Source organism: Oncorhynchus clarkii, unplaced genomic scaffold (genome assembly GCF_045791955.1).
Source record: "Oncorhynchus clarkii lewisi isolate Uvic-CL-2024 unplaced genomic scaffold, UVic_Ocla_1.0 unplaced_contig_13266_pilon_pilon, whole genome shotgun sequence".
NCBI classification, from domain to species: domain Eukaryota; kingdom Metazoa; phylum Chordata; class Actinopteri; order Salmoniformes; family Salmonidae; genus Oncorhynchus; species Oncorhynchus clarkii.
The window spans coordinates 1-22,938 of NW_027259452.1; the positions used below are offsets into that span (position 1 = coordinate 1).

The 22,938-nt window shown below is 44.5% G+C and overlaps 2 protein-coding genes across 2 annotated transcripts; both read right to left on the bottom strand.

Moving 5' to 3' along the window:
* Window positions 1–100: 100 nt before the first annotated feature.
* LOC139400212 (cilia- and flagella-associated protein 57-like) lies at window positions 101–10,084 on the bottom strand (the record flags this gene model as incomplete). The annotated part of the gene is made up of 6 exons (XM_071145201.1): window positions 9,896–10,084; window positions 8,494–8,807; window positions 7,596–7,880; window positions 6,695–6,838; window positions 6,408–6,560; window positions 101–240 (listed from the first exon to the last, which is right to left on the bottom strand). Coding segments are annotated over exons 1-6 (1,193 nt in total), but the record flags the coding sequence as incomplete, so codon positions are not given.
* A 1,569-nt stretch (window positions 10,085–11,653) lies between these two features.
* LOC139400211 (doublesex- and mab-3-related transcription factor 1-like) lies at window positions 11,654–13,926 on the bottom strand. The gene is made up of 4 exons (XM_071145199.1): window positions 13,368–13,926; window positions 12,777–13,039; window positions 12,405–12,540; window positions 11,654–11,819 (listed from the first exon to the last, which is right to left on the bottom strand). The coding sequence occupies exons 1-4, from the start codon at window positions 13,924–13,926 to the stop codon at window positions 11,743–11,745; spliced, it is 1,035 nt and encodes a 344-aa protein (XP_071001300.1). The 3' UTR covers window positions 11,654–11,742.
* Between the last annotated feature and the right edge of the window lie 9,012 nt (window positions 13,927–22,938).

Below are 22,938 nucleotides of genomic sequence, written 5' to 3' on the forward strand. Positions count from 1 at the left end.
GTTTGGTTGCGATTCCATTTCAATTCAGTCAATTCAGGAAGTGAACTGAAAATTCCCATTTAAATTTTTCCCATTGAAAAGCAAAGAGATAATCTCTTACTTGGTCTCAAAGTTCCAGATGCGTACGGAGTGGTCCAGGGAGCATGTGGCGATAAGGGGCTTGCGGATGCAGATGGACAGACCTGTGATGATGTTGGAGTGAAACGAGTGGGACAGGAACTCAAAGTGGGCTTGCTCCCCCTGGTGGACAACACAGAGAAATTGAGCTTAGTGCAAGAGGCACACAAGCCTTTCAACGTCCCAATTCTCTACTCTTCTGCTCAAAGTGTGCACTTGTTAACTTACTTTCATGCACCAATCCAATTATTTGAAATGGAAAGCAGAGGAGTGTACAAGTGCCCATTACGGGTGAAAGGATTGTCTAAAGGGAGACCAATATGGTCAATATACCTCACCTACACATATCCACACTCAATCTCAGGCTCTCAACTATATTCCTCTGGATTGGAAGGAAGGAAGGAAGGAATGACAGTAGGTAGGATAGAAGAACAAAATAAAGAAAAGGAGCATTTGGACCTAACCTGGACCTAATCTAACCTGGACCTAATCTAACCTGGACCTAACATAACCTGGCCCTAATCTAACCTGGACCTGACCTAACCTGGACCTAATCTAACCTGGACCTAACATAACCTGGCCCTAATCTAACCTGGACCTGACCTAACCTGGACCTAATCTAACCTGGACCTAATCTAACCTGGACCTAACCTAACCTGGCCCTAACCTAACCTGGACCTCACCTAACCTGGACCTAATCTAACCTGGACCTGACCTAACCTGGACCTAATCTAACCTGGACCTAACCTAACCTGGCCCTAACCTAACCTAACCTGGACTTAACCTAACCTGGACCTAACCTGGACCTCACCTAACCTGGACCTAATCTAACCTGGACCTGACCTAACCTGGACCTAATCTAACCTGGACCTAACCTAACCTAACCTGGCCCTAATCTAACCTAACCTGGCCCTAACCTGGACCTAATCTGGACCTAACCTAACCTGGACCTAATCTAACCTGGACCTAACCTAACCTGGACCTAATCTAACCTGGACCTGACCAAACCTGGACCTAATCTAACCTGGACCTAACCTAACCTGGACCTAATCTAACCTGGACCTAATCTAATCTAACCTGGACCTAACCTAACCTGGACCTGACCTAACCTAGACCTAATCTAACCTGGACCAAACCTAACCTGGACCTGACCTGGACCTCATCTAACCTGGACCTAACCTGGACCTAACCTGGACCTAATCTAACCTGGACCTAACCTAACTTGGACCTAACCTAACCTGGACCTGACCTAACCTGGACCTGACCTAACCTGGACCAAATCTGGACCTAACCTAACCTGGACCTAACCTAACCTGGACCTAACCTGGACCTAACCTAACCTGGACTTAACCTAAACTGAACCTAACCTAACCTGGACCTAATCTGGACCTAACCTAACCTGGACCTAATCAACCTGGACCTAACCTAACCTGAACCTAATCTAACCTGGACCTAACCTAACCTGGACCTAACCTAACCTGGACCTAACCTAACCTGGACCTAATCTGGACCTAACCTAACCTGGACCTAACCTAACCTGGACCTAACCAAACCTGGACCTAATCTAACCTGGACCTAACCTAACCTGGATCTAATCTAACCTGGACCTGACCAAACCTGGACCTAATCTAACCTGGACCTAACCTAACCTGGACCTAATCTAACCTGGACCTAATCTAATCTAACCTGGACCTAACCTAACCTGGACCTGACCTAACCTAGACCTAATCTAACCTGGACCAAACCTAACCTGGACCTGACCTGGACCTCATCTAACCTGGACCTAACCTGGACCTAACCTGGACCTAATCTAACCTGGACCTAACCTAACTTGGACCTAACCTGGACCTAACCTAACCTGGACCTGACCTAACCTGGACCAAATCTGGACCTAACCTAACCTGGACCTAACCTAACCTGGACCTAACCTGGACCTAACCTAACCTGGACTTAACCTAAACTGAACCTAACCTAACCTGGACCTAATCTGGACCTAACCTAACCTGGACCTAACCTAACCTGGACCTAATCTAACCTGGACCTAACCTAACCTGGACCTAACCTAACCTGGACCTAACCTAACCTGGACCTAATCTGGACCTAACCTAACCTGGACCTAACCTAACCTGGACCTAACCAAACCTGGACCTAATCTAACCTGGACCTAACCTAACCTGGACCTAATCTAATCTAACCTGGACCTAACCTGGACCTAATCTAACCTGGACCTAACCTAACCTGGCCCTAACCTAACCTAACCTGGACCTCACCTAACCTGGACCTAATCGAACCTGGACCTGACCTAACCTGGACCTAATCTAACCTGGACCTAACCTAACCTGGCCCTAACCTAACCTAACCTGGACTTAACCTAACCAGGACCTAACCTGGACCTAACCTGGACCTCACCTAACCTGGACCTAATCTAACCTGGACCTGACCTAACCTGGACCTAATCTAACCTGGACCTAACCTAACCTGGCCCTAACCTAACCTAACCTGGACTTAACCTAACCAGGACCTAACCTGGACCTAATCTGGACCTAACCTAACCTGGACCTAATCTAACCTGGACCTAACCTAACCTGGACCTAATCTAACCTGGACCTGACCTAACCTGGACCTAACCTAACCTGGACCTAACCTAACCTGTACCTAATCTAACCTGGACCTAATCTAACCTGGACCTAACCTAACCTGGACCTGACCTAACCTAGACCTAATCTAACCTGGACCTAACCTGGACCTAACCTAACCTGGACCTGACCTGGACCTAATCTAACCTGGACCTAACCTGGACCTAATCTAACCTGGACCTAACCGAACCTGGACCTAACCTAACCTGGACCTGACCTAACCTGGACCTAATCTGGACCTAACCTAACCTGGACCTAATCTAACCTGGACCTAACCTAACCTGGACCTAACCTGAACCTAACCTAACCTGGACTTAACCTAAACTGAACCTAACCTAACCTGGACCTAATCTGGACCTAACCTAACCTGGACCTAATCAACCTGGACCTAACCTAACCTGGACCTAATCTAACCTGGACTTAACCTAACCTGGACCTAACCTAACCTGGACCTAACCTAACCTGGACCTAATCTGGACCTAACCTAACCTGGACCTAACCTAACCTGGACCTAACCAAACCTGGACCTAATCTAACCTGGACCTAACCTAACCTGGACCTAATCTAATCTAACCTGGACCTAACCTGGACCTAACCTAACCTGGACCTGACCTAATCTAAGATGGACCTAACCTAACCTGGACCTAACCAAACCTGGACCTAATCTAACCTGGACCTAACCTAACCTGGACCTAATCTAATCTAACCTGGACCTAACCTGGACCTAACCTAACCTGGACCTGACCTAGACCTAATCTAACCTGGACCTAACCTAACCTGGACCTAACCTGAACTTAACCTAACCTGGACCTAACCTGGCCCTAACCTAACCTAACTTGGACTTAACCTAACCAGGACCTAACCTGGACCTAACCTGGACCTCACCTAACCTGGACCTAATCTAACCTGGACTTAACCTAACCTGGACCTAATCTGGACCTAACCTAACCTGGACCTAATCTAACCTGGACCTAACCTAACCTGGACCTAATCTAACCTGGACCTGACCTAACCTGGACCTAATCTAACCTGGACCTAACCTAACCTGGACCTAATCTAACCTGGACCTAATCTAACCTGGACCTAACCTAACCTGGACCTGACCTAACCTAGACCTAATCTAACCTGGACCTAACCTGGACCTAACCTAACCTGGACCTGACCTGGACCTAATCTAACCTGAACCTAACCTGGACCTAACCTGGACCTAATCTAACCTGGACCTAACCGAACCTGGACCTAACCTGGACCTGACCTAACCTGGACCTAATCTGGACCTAACCTAACCTGGACCTAATCTAACCTGGACCTAACCTAACCTGGACCTAACCTGAACTTAACCTAACCTGGACCTGACCTGGACCTAATCTAACCTGGACCTAACCTGGACCTAACCTGGACCTAACCTAACCTGGACCTAACCTGGACCTAACCTAACCTGGACCTGACCTAACCTGGACCTAATCTAACCTGGACCTGACCTAACCTGGACTTAACCTAACCTGGACCTAATCTGGACCTAACCTAACCTGGACCTAATCTAACCCGGACCTAACCTGGACCGAATCTAACCTGGACCTAACCAAACCTGGACCTAATCTAACCTGGACCTAACCTAACCTGGACCTAATCTAACCTGGACCTAACCTGGACTTAATCCAACCTAACCTGGACCTAACCTAACCTGGACCTGACCTAACCTAGACCTAATCTAACCTGGACCTAACCTAACCTGGACCTAACCTGGACCTAATCTAACCTGGACCTAACCTGGACCTAATCTAACCTGGACCTAACCTAACCTGGACCTAACCTGGACTTAATCCAACCTAACCTGGACCTAACCTAACCTGGACCTGACCTAACCTAGACCTAATCTAACCTGGACCTAACCTAACCTGGACCTAACCTAACCTGGACCTAATCTAACCTGGACCTAACCTGGACCTAATCTAACCTGGACCTAACCTAACCTGGACCTAACCTGGACCTGACCTAACCTGGCTCTAATCGAACCTGGACCTAACCTAACCTGGACCTAATCTAACCTGGACCTAACCTAACCTGGACCTAACCTAACCTGGACCTAACCTGGACCTGACCTAACCTAACCTGGACCTAATCTAACCTGGACCTAATCTAACCTGGACCTAATCTAACCTGGACCTAACCTAACCTGGACCTAACCTAGCCTGGACCTAACCTAACCTGGACCTAATCTAACCTGGACCTAATCTAACCTGGACCTAACCTAACCTGGACCTAATCTAACCTGGACCTAATCCTGTTGACTGCAAGCCCAGCATGATTTAGCATAGAATGCCATAGCAGCTGTTCACCTTGCACACATCCATATGGTCTATATTATATACCAGGGGTTCTCAAAGTGGGGTCTCAACATAAAACAATAAAAAATAGGTCTGTTTGAGGGGAGGAGCTTTAGGAGGTTGGGCTCATTATAATAGCTGGAAAGGAATAAATGGAACGGAGTTTCCATATGTTTGATACTGTTGCATTAATTTCCTTCCAGCCATTACTATGAACCTGTCCTCCTATAGCTCCTCCCACCAGCCTCCTTTCCCTCAAACAGACCATTTAAAAAATGCTTGCTAGGATTTCATACTGCCTTCGCTGAGCTGGCCAATCAGCAGTCTACTCACATTAATATTTTTTTATGACCGGTATACCCAAACACCATTCTGTTGTTGAAGTACACCTACAACATTCTGTTGTTGAAGTACACCCACACCATTCTGTTGTTGAAGTACACCCACACCATTCTGTTGTTGAAGTACACCCACACCATTCTGTTGTTGAAGTACACCCACACCATTCTGTTGTTGAAGTACACCCACACCATTCTGTTGTTGAAGTACACCCACACCATTCTGTTGTTGAAGTACACCCACACCATTCTGTTGTTGAAGTACACCCACACCATTCTGTTGTTGAAGTACACCCACACCATTCTGTTGTTGAAGTACACCCACACCATTCTGTTGTTGAAGTACACCCACACCATTCTGTTGTTGAAGTACACCCACACCATTCTGTTGTTGAAGTACACCCACACCATTCTGTTGTTGAAGTACACCCACACCATTCTGTTGTTGAAGTACACCCACACCATTCTGTTGTTGAAGTACACCCACAACATTCCAACACAGGAAAGTAGCTTTTTAAAATACTTATTTACAATTTTTTTAAAGAAAACTTTCACTCATATTGTCATTAATTATAGGTCATATTTCACAGAAATCTGTAAACACTGGACAGTTACTTAAATACTTTAAAAAAATGTAAAACATAAATGCACTGTAATTTAAGCTTTAAAACTGCAGAGTTCTCTCTCTTCCCCATGACAACAAAATGTGCAGAATTACAGGAAATTATTCTGAAAACTGCTAAATATTCTCTCTGATCCCAAGAGGAGGTCCTTTAAAATGTTCCTTCCCAGAGACGTGGTTCTTCCGGCGATGCACTGCCAAAGTCATAGTAAAACTCCTTGTATGATATTTTGACCTCACTCGAGTTATGATTATGAGTTGGGTTCCTGATGAATTGGATTCCTGATTAATTTTCTAAAACAAAAGGGGTCTCCAGCTCCCCTGTACTATACATTTAGGCCTATATTTTCACTATTTCACTGCTCACCTTGCTCATCTCAGCAGAGGACAGGGTGATGCTGTAGAGCTGACCACGGTCTGTACTGGTGACCAGGGTCTCCTCTGACGGGCTGATACACAGTGTGACCATCTCCTGCTGCTCCGCATGGCTCGGCTCGTTGCTGCACGGGTCTGCCGGGATCTGACACACACACACACACACACACACACACACACACACACACACACACACACACTTCAAATGAATGAGACCACCACCTCCTGTTCTGTTCATTATGAAGTCAAGTTATCATGTTCTCCAAACATTGACATTACCCTGATCTCCCTAGTCTTTCTGTAGTTGTCCTTCTCCTCTGTCTTCTCAAACAGACACACGGTCCCTGGGCCGGCAGAGCAGGCAAAGCCCTTAGAGTAGGACGTGATGGCTGTGATTCTGGGCATACGGGATGGGGCTGCCCCCTCTGACTTGACCTCCTCTGGCTTTCTCCTCTCTAGTTGTCTGTGCCGTGAAAGGACAATCATTTGTTATCCATTTGAGAATTAAATCTGTTAATGATTAGGATCAGACAGTCCAATTGTCAATGGGGGAAGTGTGGTAGGATTCCCCCTGCAGGAAGCATTCCTACAGACAGGTAGCCTAGCGTTGCGCCAGTAACAGAAAGGTTGCTGGTTCAAATCCCTGATCCGAATAGGTGAAAAAATCTGTCGATGTCCCTTTGAGCAAAGCACTTAACCCTAAGTTGTCTGCTAAATGACAAAAAAAAGACATTATTCTAAATAGCTGCTAGTGAGCAGCTAGTGCTTTTAAAAAAAATAACTACGTTGTCATTGCATAACACTTTGATAAATCAGAATAGTCAAACGTTATGAATAGAATGGGCTTGGAAGCAATTTGACTAGTAAACTCATGGGTACACTCGCAATGGCTTTCTCTTATTGTGATGCAATAATTTCCATGGTATTTTGGAATGTTCATTCAACTGATGCTGGATTGCCATGGTAATGTAGAATGTTCATTCAAATGATGCTGGATTGCCATGGTAATGTAGAATGTTCTATCAAATGATGCTGGATTGCCATGGTAATGTAGAATGTAAATTCAAATGATGCTAACTGATGTGGCTCATGTATTTTTTGTAATATATGTGGTAAAGAGGTCAATGGAATGCAGACTGTGGAGGATAGAAGGACGAAAATGTTTGATTGATTGATCGACTGATTGATCCGTCATCCTGTCTGACCTGTCTGCCTCCTGTGTGGCAGGCTTGGTGGTGACGCTCATCTCCCAGCGCAGGTCACCTGACTCGAACACCAGCAGCCTGCCCGTCTCTGTCCCCGCTATGACACGCTCCTCGGACATCCAGGTGTGCGACAGGAAGTTCTGGGACTCCAGCTTAAGGAAGTTGGACTGCTTCAGGGCGCCCTCAGCATAGCGGAAGAGCTTGAAGACCCCATTGCCGCTCACGCAGATCTGGGTGTTGTCCTGCGGGTTAAAGCTGACCTGGGGGTGATGAAGATGAAGACGATGATGATAGGTCTTTTTTATTTATTTATTGTACCTTTATTTAACTAGTCAAGTCAGTTAAGAACAAATTCGTATTTACAATGACGGCCTAGGAACAGTGGGTTAACTGCCTTATTCAGGAGCAGAACGACAGATTTTTTACCTTGTCAGCTCGGGGGATTCAATCTAGCAACCTTTCAGTTACTGGCCCAACGCTCTAACCACTAGGCTGCTATATAGTTGTTCAGTGTGTGTGGTTGAGTACTTTATGCTCTGTGCTTGACTTGGACTGAAATAGGTGCCATCACTGTTTATTTATGTGGAGGAGCTCCACAACACTTGTGAGCTAATATTCTATGAGAGGAACAGGAGCTCCAGCAGTAGTAAATCGGAGATGCCGATACTCCGGTGAGCTCCTTGCCCAAGTCAAGCAAGGTGTGTGTGTCAGTGTGTGTACGCGTCCACAAGATATATACATCCACAACTGTACCTCAAAATGTCACACTTTTCTTTTGTTTTAATTTCACCAGGATAAAATACCATCATGAAGTAGAGGCCCACTTCTCCCCCCTCTTCTCTCCTCTGGTCTGCCTATTTCTGTCACACCCACCTGGTTGATGGGGTTGGTGGACCCTGTCGTCTTCACTGAGGCCATGACCTTCTGCTTCTCCCACATCCAGTAGAACAGGGTCCAGTCGGGGGCTCCTGCCTGCCCTATCAGGTACTTGGAGTCGGGGGAGAAGGCCATGGAGACAAATTCCAGCACGGGGACCTCTCCCCCACTGAGCACCTTCCTCTTCCGGCTCTGCTCGTGCTGCAGGTCGTACACGGTGATGGTGCCCTTCTCACCACGCTCTGACACGGCCAGGTAGCGGCGGTTGGCGCTGATGGCCAGGGCCTGCATGCCCTGGCTTTTCTCTGTGCCTATGAGGAAAAATGGAGGGGTAGTGCACTACATAGGGAATAGGATGCCATTTGGGACAAACACCTAATGTTGTACATGAGGTTTTGGTCTTTGTCATTTTCATTTAATGAAGTATACCTTTACTTAACCCCCCTGCTGTGTTCCAGTTCTCTCTCTGAAAAATCTACTTCATTTAATCTGATTGTCATAAGGTTCCATGACTTTGTCCACACTGGACATCTAAACACACAAAATTCATTTGGATGATTTTCATAAAATGTTGGGTGTTTTATTTAACTTTTCTACACCTGTGGTGTTCCCGGTGACCGGTCTTTAGAAATGAATCGGTGAGACTACAATTAGTGTATAAAATGGATTCCCAGACCCCCACATGGATGTGTGTTTGAACACACACACACACACACACACACACACACATCACTCCCCTTCTTGGCTTCCATGGCAACCCAAACGGGGACCTTTCCCTAATAGAATCTTTCCCCCACGGGAACCACACCTGTTAGCATTCTCACAAACAATCGCAACATTGTTTCAATAATGTATAGAACTTTTCTCTCGGCTCTGGTATATAAAGCTTTTTTGAGGCCTTGCGTGTTCATTTGCTAAATTGTAATTACTTCGCTACTGTGGACTATTTATTCCCTTACCTCCTCACGCCATTTGAACACACTGTATATAGACTTTTTTTCTATTGTGTTACTGACTGTACGTTTGTTTATGTGTAACTCTGTGTTGTTGTTTGTGTCGCACTGCTTTGCTTTATCTTGGCTCAACTGGCCTACCTGGTGAAATAAAAATAAATAAAACGTGAGGCTCTTGATCATGACACTGGTGAGGAGAGAATCCTTGTTAAACTTCGACACAAAGTAGTCTGTGATAAATAACACAAAATGTTTTATCTGAGTATTTGATACAGAATTAATTCACATGAAACGAACACAACAGGAGGGTTAACCAGACAAGTAGATTGAGAACACATCATTTTTCCAATGAACTTAGCTAGCTAACGAAACGCATATGTACACTGCAAGAGAAAATAAGTATAACTAGCTAAAATTGTATACTTTTATCATTTGGGAGCAACTACCTGGAATGAACCTCTGCCATCTCTGGTCAATGTTGTAGCGTACACAGTTGTTTCCGCATGGGAAGATGACCGTCTGCTCATCGAAGTAGCAAATATTATTTATTACTCCTGTCCGCAAACCGAAGATGTAGTGACACTGGGCTACAACCGAAGCCATTGTTCAATCCGGTAACCCGTTATTAAAACTAACTGTTCTAATGTCTGTAAAACAAAGCACACAAATGTAGCTAACCAGTCACGGATTGGAAACATACAGCCAGGCTAAATTAGCTTGCTAACGTTAGCAGTTAGCGTTATAGCTGAACAAGTTCTGTTTGCAATTCAAGCTAACTGTCTAGAAATACAGAGACACCACACTCTCGGGCATTGACACTAACTTGATCCGTAGTTGAAACGTTGCAAAGAAATTAATATTAGTTATCAAGTTTAGATATGTGAATCTGTCTTTCTAAAAAAAAAAAAAAAATTGTGCATCATGTTTTGCAGAGCGGACGTGTTCCTCTAGTGTGTTTGGTTACCAAGGATACGTGAAGCCTGAGCATAGCCATAGCAACCATGGAGAATGACGCGCAACGCTGGACCATTGGATGGCGCCAAATACTGAACCTTCTCCAGATGCGATTGGCTTTGGAATTTAAATCATATCCAAGCACTACTTATCATTTTAATATCAACATCAAGAGTCAATTTTCATTGCACATTACTGTAACACTGTAAGACAATTTTATGCTCAAAATTAATCCATTGATCTGTGGGGTTTTTTAAACTCCCAACACTCATCTGTGACACAAGACTGTATTAATATTCATGTATGCATAATGTCTGTTGTAAATTAGCTTATCCACCCACTGGCTGTTTGATGTCTGGAAAAAATATAATGAATCAATACATTTTTTTGTGACTTACTTATATTCAATATTCCCCGTGTGAAGGTTGGTGTAATGTAATGCTTGTCTGAATTTGGATCAACATTTAAGAAATACTGAGAGCAATACGATCAGGCTAAAATTATAACGCAATCTTAAAACTATAAGCTATTCCTTATGTACAAATGTGATATTAGCAATGACACTGTGTTCCTGTTTTTGCCATTCAACATTGAATCCATATAGATTTTCTCCTGGTCCAAGAGTCACTGTAATACAAAAGAAATTGGACGTGTTGAGTTTGACTGGTCTGACAGTCACCTGAATCCCATGAAGCACCCAGAGAGGCTTTACAAAGAGAACTTCTTCTTATATGTGCTTTACACTAAAGAAAACGGCATCAAATCACACAGGCCTTTTCCATGAAACCAGCTGTTTAGGAACACGTAATGACAACAGCATAGATGTTTTGTTATATATTTTATTTCATGAACAACCGCAACATGGCTGTGAATATAATACAACTGAACTGACTAATTAACTGGATGAGGAAGAAAACATTGTTCCTGATAAAGACAAGAAATGTCAAGGCAAATCCTTTTTTTTTTTTTTTTTTTTTTTTTTTTACAAATATGAGATTATATTTGACTATAAATATGACTGTTAAAAATTATTAATTATTAATTAAATAATTAAACAAAAATAGCTTTTGTAAAAAGTACAAAAAATGTCATCCCCCCCCCAGAAATGATAGCAGATTATTGTTGTGTTGTTGTTCTTTTATCCAATGGTTGTTATTGTGTGTACAATGAGAATTGAAACTCCTGCGCATAATGAACTGCAAGGTGTAACAAGGTAGAAATGTCAACGGTGACTTAGCTAAAGTCTTTGGTGCTGTATAATTGCACAACAGAAAGGGTAAATATGATTTTTCTCAAGTGGATATATGATGTTAGGATGCTAACCACATGACCTTCGCCCTCACACAGTGTTCTGGGAAGAGGAGGCATTTTCCAGTGAGCTGCTCTCTGACCCTTGGTTGCTGTGGGGATGTCCACCTGTAGTAGGAGAAAGGAAAGACAGGGCGACATTGTGAGCCAATCGAGTTGTCTACCTCAGTTAACACCAAGTGTGGTCAGAGAATGCATTTATTTAATTTAACTTTTATTTAAAATAGGCAAGTCAGTTTAAGAACACATTCTTATTTACAATGACGGGCTACCCCGTCCAAACCCGGACAACGCTGGGCCAAGCCTGGAATTGAACCAATGTCTGTAGTGATGCCTCTAGCACTGAGATGCAGTGCTTTAGATCGCTGCGCACTCAGGAGCCATCAGAGAATGTATAGGTAGATGGTATGAACTAAGGTTGTGTTTGACTATATATATATATATATATATATATAATATATATATATATATATATATATATATATATATATATATGCCAATAATATCTGTAAGAAAGTGAGAAATATAATACAATTTCGACCGGTCTCTTAATGTCCCACTGTTCTGACATTATCAGTTGTTACATCCTCTGCAGCATTGAGGCCTCAGTGGCAGAGCAAGTGGTCTCTATGACATTATACATTATCCACCAACACAGTATGATTGCCGGCAACAGCCACAAAACACACGTACTTGTTCCATGTTCTCTGTCCTTAGGTAGAGAAGGCTGTGGTGACGGATGCGACCTCAGAACCAGCTCCTCCAGGTAACTTCCAGGACGAATGTCACTGCCAGGGGGGTGAGGGGCAAAGAATGGCACTCTGCCACCCTGGGTGCAAACCATACAGATTCACATACAAGCAAACGGGCTTCCATCCATTTTGTCAGGGTTCATTTTTCACCAAAATAGCTATACACTGTCATGGCATAGTATGGATCGCAAAAAATATATATTAATCTGTCATGTCATAGGTATAATGTAATGTCCTCCAAGTGTAAAGCCCATTTTGACAGCACATTTACTTCATTATATATATTTTTAATTCTAATGCTTTTGGGTCTTACGTTTATAGGACCTGCCTCAGGAGGGTAGTGCATCGGGCCAGGTGCTGGAAAGTGAGGGAAACCCATTGGACCATTCCCGACCTTGAAAGGCCCTGGTGGTGGCAGCGGCATGTTCACCAGAATGGCTGGGCAAGCTGCGTAGCCATTCGGGTAGCCTGAGAAGAACTTAAAGGGGAACTGCATGGCCACCATTTCTCCAGAGTACATGTCTCTCTGGCCGCCAACCTCCGCTATAACATAGTCGCTGGGGAAATGTGGGCCGCCTTTGTGGATGCGATGTAAAGAAAGAAAGAAAAAATGTAAAAGCGAGTTTGTACATACAGCATTATGTGTAGGCTACATAATCACAAACACTGAAACTCATCCCAACAAGATAATAAAAAGGCGCGAAATTAGAGCTCTGAAATTCAATAGCAACCTAACCATGTTAGCTACCCAGTTAACAAGGTTTATCAACAATATTAAAATATATATCGTTTTAAAAAATGTTTTATTTATTATGTTTTTCAAGAATGTAACGTTAGCTAGCGCTACAAAAAAAAACACATGCATGTTAAATGAATTTATTCAACAAAAGATTGATCCACTTACTTCGACTCATCGCTGAAGACGCATCCTGAATCCCACTCCAAGGCGTCCCGTAACCACCGTCTTCACCGCCATGATCACCACCTCCAGGGGTGGACTTTCTCTGCGGTTCATGAGTGATCCATGGGCCATGGCCATCTTTGGCAGACTTGTCGGGGACCTCCATCTCCGCATAGGTCCTACCGTATGCCTCTTCAACCCGTTGTGGTGGCATCTTGATGACTGTCTCTGTACGTGTTCCGGGGCCAGGAAACATCACTCCAGATGTGTCGGGCAGATGTGCGTTTTCCACCCGGCCGCTCAAAGTGCCATCAACCGGTGTATCACCGGGCCTTGACCAAGTCAAATTAAGTGCTGATTCTTCTTTGTTAGTTTTCTTGATCCGTCTTTGAAATGCCATTATTTTCGTTCTCTCTGCAATCAGAGAACATTTCCAACAATTGCATTTAAGAAATTGACACTGTCCCGAATGTCCCTTGAGTTGAACAATGAATCCATGATTTCTGCATCTGGCACACTTTGGGTTTCGTGGACTTTTTTGCGGTTTGTAAACATTTGACATGATTAATTCTACTTAGCTAGCTAGTTATCCGGCGATCAAGAAGGCCTGCAAGTCAAAGCGAAAGTTAAACCCCTCCCTAAAAAATGGCTTAATTTTCCTACTGATTGTGTTGCTAGCTATGCTTGTCACGATCATGAGCTTTCAGTCAAGAGGGGTTTCACTCAGGAACAACACAATTTAATGCGGCGGTGCCACGTGACGTGAAACCTTGTATCTATTTGGGGGTGGGAAAAGTTTACAAACGTTGTTCACAGGATCGTCGTCAATTAATTGTAAAAAAAATAAAAATACAAAATGTATTTTAGAGTTTCAGAATGGGCTCATGCATGCTGGTTTTGCACGCAATGTCTTATCAATGTGGAATTAAATGTAAAACACTATATTTAACACTATACTGTAAATAGCACTACTATTTGTAAGATGTATTAATAACTTATACATGTTTTAATTTATACATTGTATTTGAAATACCAGCAGAAATTGCTATTTTTCTTCAAATAAATATAAACTATATAAAATTTAAAAAAGAGATCTGAGCACACAGAGTATAACATTCTTAAACTAAGGATATGAAAAGTTACACCACACATCCCATTTGTCAACCATAAAATAGACTACTAATTGCCTAATAATGAGGCGTCTTCAACATTAAACGTCAATCTTTATAAAATGTATGCTTGCTAGTGTCTGGTTGTATGTGTTGCCAAGGTGATGGGGGAGAAGAGGTTGTGATTTATGATGGTGTCACTCAGCTGCCATTAGGCTGTCTATGCTCGGCTGCACAGTGCACCACTGTGTCACGCTACATCAGTCAGTTCAGATGTACACCAGCCTCCTGGCTCTGAGGTTCTGGGCGGAGACAGCGTGAGACAATCCCAAAACCACTGAATAGTATCCAAGTGTGAGTGATTGAAAAGTACAGAACAGTGCTTTTAAGGTAGCAGCGACTGTGGCACGTACATGCAAAACACTATACTTTATACATTACATGAATAGCCAACCGGGGCTCAAGTCTACATGTGGACTTGATGGTAAGATCAAATCAAATGTATTTATATAGCCCTTCGTACATCAGCTGATATCTCAAAGTGCTGTACAGAAACCCAGCCTAAAACCCCAAACAGCAAGCAATGCAGGTGTAGAAGCACGGTGGCTGGGAAAAACTCCCTAGAAAGGCCAAAACCTAGATTATACTGCACTGTGTTGCAAGGATGCTGCTGCTACTGAATCATGACAATACAACATGACAGTGTTCTGTAAAAACACAGGAGTATAATTACAATACTGCAGTGCATCCAAACTCAAAACAACAGTTGTGTTAAAGGGGAATGATGAGGTTCAGGATACTTACTGTACACGGGGTCCTGTTCCAATAGTATTCTTTCCGTGACATACAGTAGCTTTCACCAGTTATCCAATGTCAGAACAGTGATAATTTAAAGGAAGGAAGGAAGGATGGATGCATCTCAGAGTATTCTAACAGGGTCCATGGTGTTCTCTGGAAATGACATCATTGACTGGATATAAAGTGACAGATGCAGATCAACCAGTTTTCAACTCAGCCGAGACAGCCCCGCCACCGTCAACTCTCCCAGCATTGGTATAGGCTGTTGGAAGAGAGGCATTGGTATAGGCTGTCGGAAGAGAGGCATTGGTATAGGCTGTCGGAAGAGAGGCATTGATATAGGCTGTTGGAAGAGAGGCATTGGTATAGGCTGTTGGAAGAGAGGCATTGGTATAGGCTGTCGGAAGAGAGGCATTGGTATAGGCTGTCGGAAGAGAGGCATTGGTATAGGCTGTAGGAAGAGAGGCATTGGTATAGGCTGTTGGAAGAGAGGCATTGGTATAGGCTGTTGGAAGAGAGGCATTGGTATAGGCTGTTGGAAGAGAGGCATTGGTATAGGCTGTCGGAAGAGAGGCATTGGTATAGGCTGTTGGAAGAGAGGCATTGGTATAGGCTGTCGGAAGAGAGGCATTGGTATAGGCTGTTGGAAGAGAGGCATTGGTATAGGCTGTTGGAAGAGAGGCATTGGTATAGGCTGTTGGAAGAGAGGCATTGGTATAGGCTGTTGGAAGAGAGGCATTGGTATAGGCTGTCGGAAGAGAGGCATTGGTATAGGCTGTCGGAAGAGAGGCATTGGTATAGGCTGTCGGAAGAGAGGCATTGGTATAGGCTGTCGGAAGAGAGGCATTGGTATAGGCTGTCGGAAGAGAGGCATTGGTATAGGCTGTTGGAAGAGACAGGCATTGGTATAGTTTGTGGGAAGAGACAGGCATTGGTATAGGCTGTCGGAAGAGAGGCATTGGTATAGGCTGTTGGAAGAGACAGGCATTGGTATAGTTTGTGGGAAGAGACAGGCATTGGTATAGGCTGTCGGAAGAGAGGCATTGGTATAGGCTGTGTGAAGAGACAGACATTGGTATAGGCTGTGTGAAGAGACTAGTATTGTTATAGCTCTAGCCTCCCCAGTCATGAAGCTCCCAGAGTGTCTGTATGGCACTAGACAGATGTGTCATTTCAAGCAGCGGTGGAATAAGTACTCAATTGTCATACTGAAGTAAAAGTAAAGATATCCTTAATAGAAAATGACTCAAGTAAAAGTGAAAGTCTCCCAGTAAAATACTACTTGAGTAAAAGTCTAAAAGTATTTGGGTTTAAATGTACTTAAGTATCAAAGTAAAAATATAAACCCTTTCAAAATTCCTTATAATAAACAAACCAGACTGCACAAAAAAAAACCAGACTGTTTTTCTTTTTATTGACGGATAGCCTTTGGCACACTCCATCACTCAGACATAATTTACAAACAAAACATGTGTGTTTATTGAGTCGTTTAGAACAGAGGCAGCAGGGATGACCGGGGATGTTCTCTGTTTAGTGAGTCCTCCAGATCAGAGGCAGTAGGGATGACTAGGGATGTTCTCTGTTTAGAGAGTCCTCCAGATCAGAGGCAGCAGGGATGACCAGGGATGTTCTCTGTTTAGAGAGTCCTCCAGATCAGAGGCAGTAGGGATGACCAGGGATGTTCTCTGTTTAGAGAGTCCTCCAGATCAGAGGCAGCAGGGATGACCAGGGATGTTCTCTGTTTAGTGAGTTCTCCAGATCAGAGGCAGCAGGGATGACCAGGGATGTTCTCTGTTTAGAGAGTCCTCCAGATCAGAGGCAGCAGGGATGACCAGGGATGTTCTCTGTTTAGAGAGTCCTCCAGATCAGAGACAGCAGGGATGACTAGGGATGTTCTCTGTTTAGAGAGTCCTCCAGATCAGAGGCAGCAGGGATGACCAGGGATGTTCTCTGTTTAGAGAGTCCTCCAGAACAGAGGCAGCAGGGATGACCAGGGATGTTCTCTGTTTAGTGAGTCCTCCAGATCAGAGGCAGCAGGGATGACCAGGGATGTTCTCTGTTTAGAGAGTCCTCCAGATCAGAGACAGTAGGGATGACCAGGGATGTTCTCTGTTTAGAGAGTCCTCCAGATCAGAGGCAGCAGGGATGACCAGGGATGTTCTCTTTATAAGTGTGTGAATTTCCTGTAAAAATGTAGCGACTACTTTTGGGTATTGGGGAAAATGCATGGAGTTGGAATATATAATTTTCTTTAGGAATGTAGTGAAGTAAAAGTAAAAGTTGGCAAAAATATAAAAAGTACAGATACCCCCAAAAAACGTTTTAAGTAGTACTTTAAAGTATTTTTAGTTTAGTACTTTACACCACTGAAGTCTGAAAGGGTTTTTTAGCAGGTAAGAGGCTGTGCTCATAGGTAGTGGGTTTTAGTGGTATTAACATTACACATTTTACTTCTGAGTCTTTAAGCCGATGCTCTTATCCAGAGCGACTTACAGTTAGTTAGTGCTTTCATCTTAAGATAGCTAGGTGGCACAACCACATATCACAGGCATAGGAAGTAACTTTTCCTCAAAGTAGCCATCCGCAAAGTCAGAGCTAGAATGGGGAGGGGTCAAGTGTTGGTTCAGGAAAGTGTTATTATGTATTAACACACACTGCATTATTTTGGTTCATGTCCAGTGATTTGGTTCAGGTCCAGTGATTTGGTTCATGTCCAGGGATTTGGTTCATGTCGAGGGATTTGGTTCAGGTCCAGTGATTTGGTTCATGTCCAGTGATTTGGTTCAGGTCCAGTGATTTGGTTCATGTCCAGTGATTTGGTTCAGGTCCAGTGATTTGGTTCATGTCCAGAGATTTGGTTCATGTCCAGTGATTTGGTTCAGGTCCAGTGATTTGGTTCAGGTCCAGTGATTTGGTTCATGTCCAGAGATTTGGTTCATGTCCAGTGATTTGGTTCAGGTCCAGTGATTTGGTTCATGTCCAGTGATTTGGTTCATGTCCAGGGATTTGGTTCATGTCCAGGGATTTGGTTCATGTCCAGAGATTTGGTTCAGGTCCAGTGATTTGGTTCAGGTCCAGTGATTTGGTTCAGGTCCAGTGATTTGGTTCATGTCCAGTGATTTGGTTCAGGTCCAGTGATTTGGTTCAGGTCCAGTGATTTGGTTCAGGTCCAGTGATTTGGTTCAGGTCCAGGGATTTGGTTCATGTCCAGTGATTTGGTTCATGTCCAGGGATTTGGTTCATGTCCAGTGATTTGGTTCAGGTCCAGGGATTTGGTTCATGTCCAGTGATTTGGTTCATGTCCAGTGATTTGGTTCAGGTCCAGTGATTTGGTTCAGGTCCATCCATTTTAGCGATTTGCCTTTGTCACCACAGAAAACCACAGTGACCACATACTGTGAAGCTACAGACATACAGTGCATTCGGAAAGTATTCAGACCCCATGACTTTTTCCACATTTTGTTACGTTACAGACTTTTTCTGAAAATGTCTTAAATAGTTTTTTTCCTCATCTATCTACACACAATACCCCATAATGACAAAGCAAAAACAGGTTTTTAGAAATTTTAGCAAATGTATTTAAAATTAAAAACTGAAATATCACATTTACATAAGTATTAAGTACAGGCAGGACATAGGCAAAATACGTCGTTAGTGAGACAGGCAGAAACTATCATACACAGGAGGAGTAAATCACAGGAAAAACAGCACTCCGAAAGACGTGTGTCACAAAACAAACAATACCTCACAATGATGGGGTGCAAAGAACTGAACTAAACCATGTGTGATAATGACATACAGGTGTGTGAACAGGTGATTAGAATTCAGGTGATTGGGATCTGGAGAGTGAGCTGCGTTCAGGGGATCTGTGTGTTTGAGGGTGTGAGCTGGAAGCAGACGTTACAGATTTACTGTAGTTTGCCTCTTAATCCTCAGTGTGTCAAATGCATTTTCCTTCAGTCCTCATTCACTCTCTGGCAGCAAACTGGCTGAAAACTAAATTCCTTCTGCGTTATCGTCAACAGGTGAGATTCAAATTTGATCCAATTCATTTCTGCCACTTAAAGATTCCATGTGATTTCAGAACATTGTGCTGTGGGCTTACTGGGCTTGGGTCTAGTCTGAAATATGACATGTATATTTTAGTATACATATTAGCATATTTTCACATTGTCGGTGGTGTCCCCATATGCTTATTACATAGGCATTCAAATGATACCTATATCTGAAATATGTTTTTGTTGTTCTTTATTTGTACTTTATTTATGGATTTTCAATTATATTGATTTATTTAAGGTTTATTTTGAATTGTACACATTTGCATCTAAAAGCTGAATTGCAGCTTACATAGGCCTATGTAAATACAACATATATACAGTATATATAGGCTGTAGTATACAATGTTACTGTTATGCAGCATTAAGCAGTCTCACAAGAGTAAGGCATAGGACTGTTGTTGTACCTGTCAGTCCGAGTAGGGGGAAGGATCAGTTTGTGACTGGATCGGGTAGTAGGGGGAAGGATCAGTTTGTGACTGGATCGGGTAGTAGGGGGAAGGATCAGTTTGTGACTGGATCGGGTAGTAGGGGGAAGGATCAGTTTGTGACTGGATCGGGTAGTAGGGGGAAGGATCAGTTTGTGACTGGATCGGGTAGTAGGGGGAAGGATTAGTTTGTGACTGGATCGGGTAGTAGGGGGAAGGATCAGTTTGTGACTGGATCGGGTAGTAGGGGGAAGGATCAGTTTGTGACTGGATCGGGTAGTAGGGGGAAGGATCAGTTTGTGACTGGATCGGGTAGTAGGGGGAAGGATCAGTTTGTGACTGGATCGGGTAGTAGGGGGAAGGATCCGTTTGTGACTGGATCGGGTAGTAGGGGGAAGGATCAGTTTGTGACTGGATCGGGTAGTAGGGGGAAGGATCAGTTTGTGACTGGATCGGGTAGTAGGGGGAAGGATTAGTTTGTGACTGGATCGGGTAGTAGGGGGAAGGATCAGTTTGTGACTGGATCGGGTAGTAGGGGGAAGGATCAGTTTGTGACTGGATCGGGTAGTAGGGGGAAGGATCAGTTTGTGACTGGATCGGGTAGTAGGGGGAAGGATCAGTTTGTGACTGGATCGGGTAGTAGGGGGAAGGATCAGTTTGTGACTGGATCGGGTAGTAGGGGGAAGGATCAGTTTGTGACTGGATCGGGTAGTAGGGGGAAGGATCAGTTTGTGACTGGATCGGGTAGTAGGGGGAAGGATCAGTTTGTGACTGGATCGGGTAGTAGGGCGAAGGATCAGTTTGTGACTGGATCGGGTAGTAGGGGGAAGGATCAGTTTGTGACTGGATCGGGTAGTAGGGGGAAGGATCAGTTTGTGACTGGATCGGGTAGTAGGGGGAAGGATCAGTTTGTGACTGGATCGGGTAGTAGGGGGAAGGATCAGTTTGTGACTGGATCGGGTAGTAGGGGGAAGGATCAGTTTGTGACTGGATCGGGTAGTAGGGGGAAGGATCAGTTTGTGACTGGATTGGGTAGTAGGGGGAAGGATCAGTTTGTGACTGGATCGGGTAGTAGGGGGAAGGATTAGTTTGTGACTGGATCGGGTAGTAGGGGGAAGGATCAGTTTGTGACTGGATCGGGTAGTAGGGGGAAGGATCAGTTTGTGACTGGATCGGGTAGTAGGGGGAAGGATCAGTTTGTGACTGGATCGGGTAGTAGGGGGAAGGATCAGTTTGTGACTGGATCGGGTAGTAGGGGGAAGGATCAGTTTGTGACTGGATCGGGTAGTAGGGGGAAGGATCAGTTTGTGACTGGATCGGGTAGTAGGGCGAAGGATCAGTTTGTGACTGGATCGGGTAGTAGGGGGAAGGATCAGTTTGTGACTGGATCGGGTAGTAGGGGGAAGGATCCGTTTGTGACTGGATCGGGTAGTAGGGGGAAGGATCAGTTTGTGACTGGATCGGGTAGTAGGGGGAAGGATCAGTTTGTGACTGGATCGGGTAGTAGGGGGAAGGATTAGTTTGTGACTGGATCGGGTAGTAGGGGGAAGGATCAGTTTGTGACTGGATCGGGTAGTAGGGGGAAGGATCAGTTTGTGACTGGATCGGGTAGTAGGGGGAAGGATCAGTTTGTGACTGGATCGGGTAGTAGGGGGAAGGATCAGTTTGTGACTGGATCGGGTAGTAGGGGGAAGGATCAGTTTGTGACTGGATCGGGTAGTAGGGGGAAGGATCAGTTTGTGACTGGATCGGGTAGTAGGGGGAAGGATCAGTTTGTGACTGGATCGGGTAGTAGGGGGAAGGATCAGTTTGTGACTGGATCGGGTAGTAGGGCGAAGGATCAGTTTGTGACTGGATCGGGTAGTAGGGGGAAGGATCAGTTTGTGACTGGATCGGGTAGTAGGGGGAAGGATCAGTTTGTGACTGGATCGGGTAGTAGGGGGAAGGATCAGTTTGTGACTGGATCGGGTAGTAGGGGGAAGGATCAGTTTGTGACTGGATCGGGTAGTAGGGGGAAGGATCAGTTTGTGACTGGATCGGGTAGTAGGGGGAAGGATCAGTTTGTGACTGGATCGGGTAGTAGGGGGAAGGATCAGTTTGTGACTGGATCGGGTAGTAGGGGGAAGGATCAGTTTGTGACTGGATCGGGTAGTAGGGGGAAGGATCAGTTTGTGACTGGATCGGGTAGTAGGGCGAAGGATCAGTTTGTGACTGGATCGGGTAGTAGGGGGAAGGATCAGTTTGTGACTGGATCGGGTAGTAGGGGGAAGGATCAGTTTGTGACTGGATCGGGTAGTAGGGGGAAGGATCAGTTTGTGACTGGATCGGGTAGTAGGGGGAAGGATCAGTTTGTGACTGGATCGGGTAGTAGGGGGAAGGATCAGTTTGTGACTGGATCGGGTAGCAGGGGGAAGGATCAGTTTGTGACTGGATCGGGTAGTAGGGGGAAGGATCAGTTTGGGACTGGATCGGGTAGCAGGGGGAAGGATCAGTTTGTGACTGGATCGGGTAGATCTGCCGCTGACACGGCCTCTCGTCTGAGGCAGCTACTTGTTGTAAATCCTGGGAAATTGCAAAATGAGAACAGAGAGACGGGTAGAACAAGTGTAACATCATCTTTGTCTGAGAGTGAATATATCCTTTCACTTATCCTTACATTGAAGATCATGTAACTTTCAAGAGGTGTCTAGTTCAGTTCTTCAGTATTTCTCATCTGGCAAGGGAACAGATGCCTCTTGCCCCCTATCCCTGTGGAGAATGAGACAGCCATAATCAGTGACATTCAGGCCCCCAATTTCTGCTGTTGCTCACTGGGGCAAGAGGAGGTTTCCACAGTGGGCTGAAAGTCAGTTATTGTATTTTTCTTTGCACAGCACTCAAGACATAGACAGTAATGCCTGAAAATGTATTTGATCATGTCAGAGCACAACAATGGCCTCCAAAATGTATTTTTCACTCATCAATGCATCCATGATAACAGGCATAACAACATGTTTCACTCTTTGGTTCAACGCTCTGATTGGCTAAGGATATTATTGTCGTGTGTGTGTGTGTGTGTGTGTGTGTTGGAAGGAGGGGGTGGTGGTGGTGGGATTAAGTTCCACTTCAGCTTAAATCTCCATTAAATGACAGATTTTTTTGCTGTCAGCAGTGGTCGTGGCCTAGATTTGATTTACGGCACCGT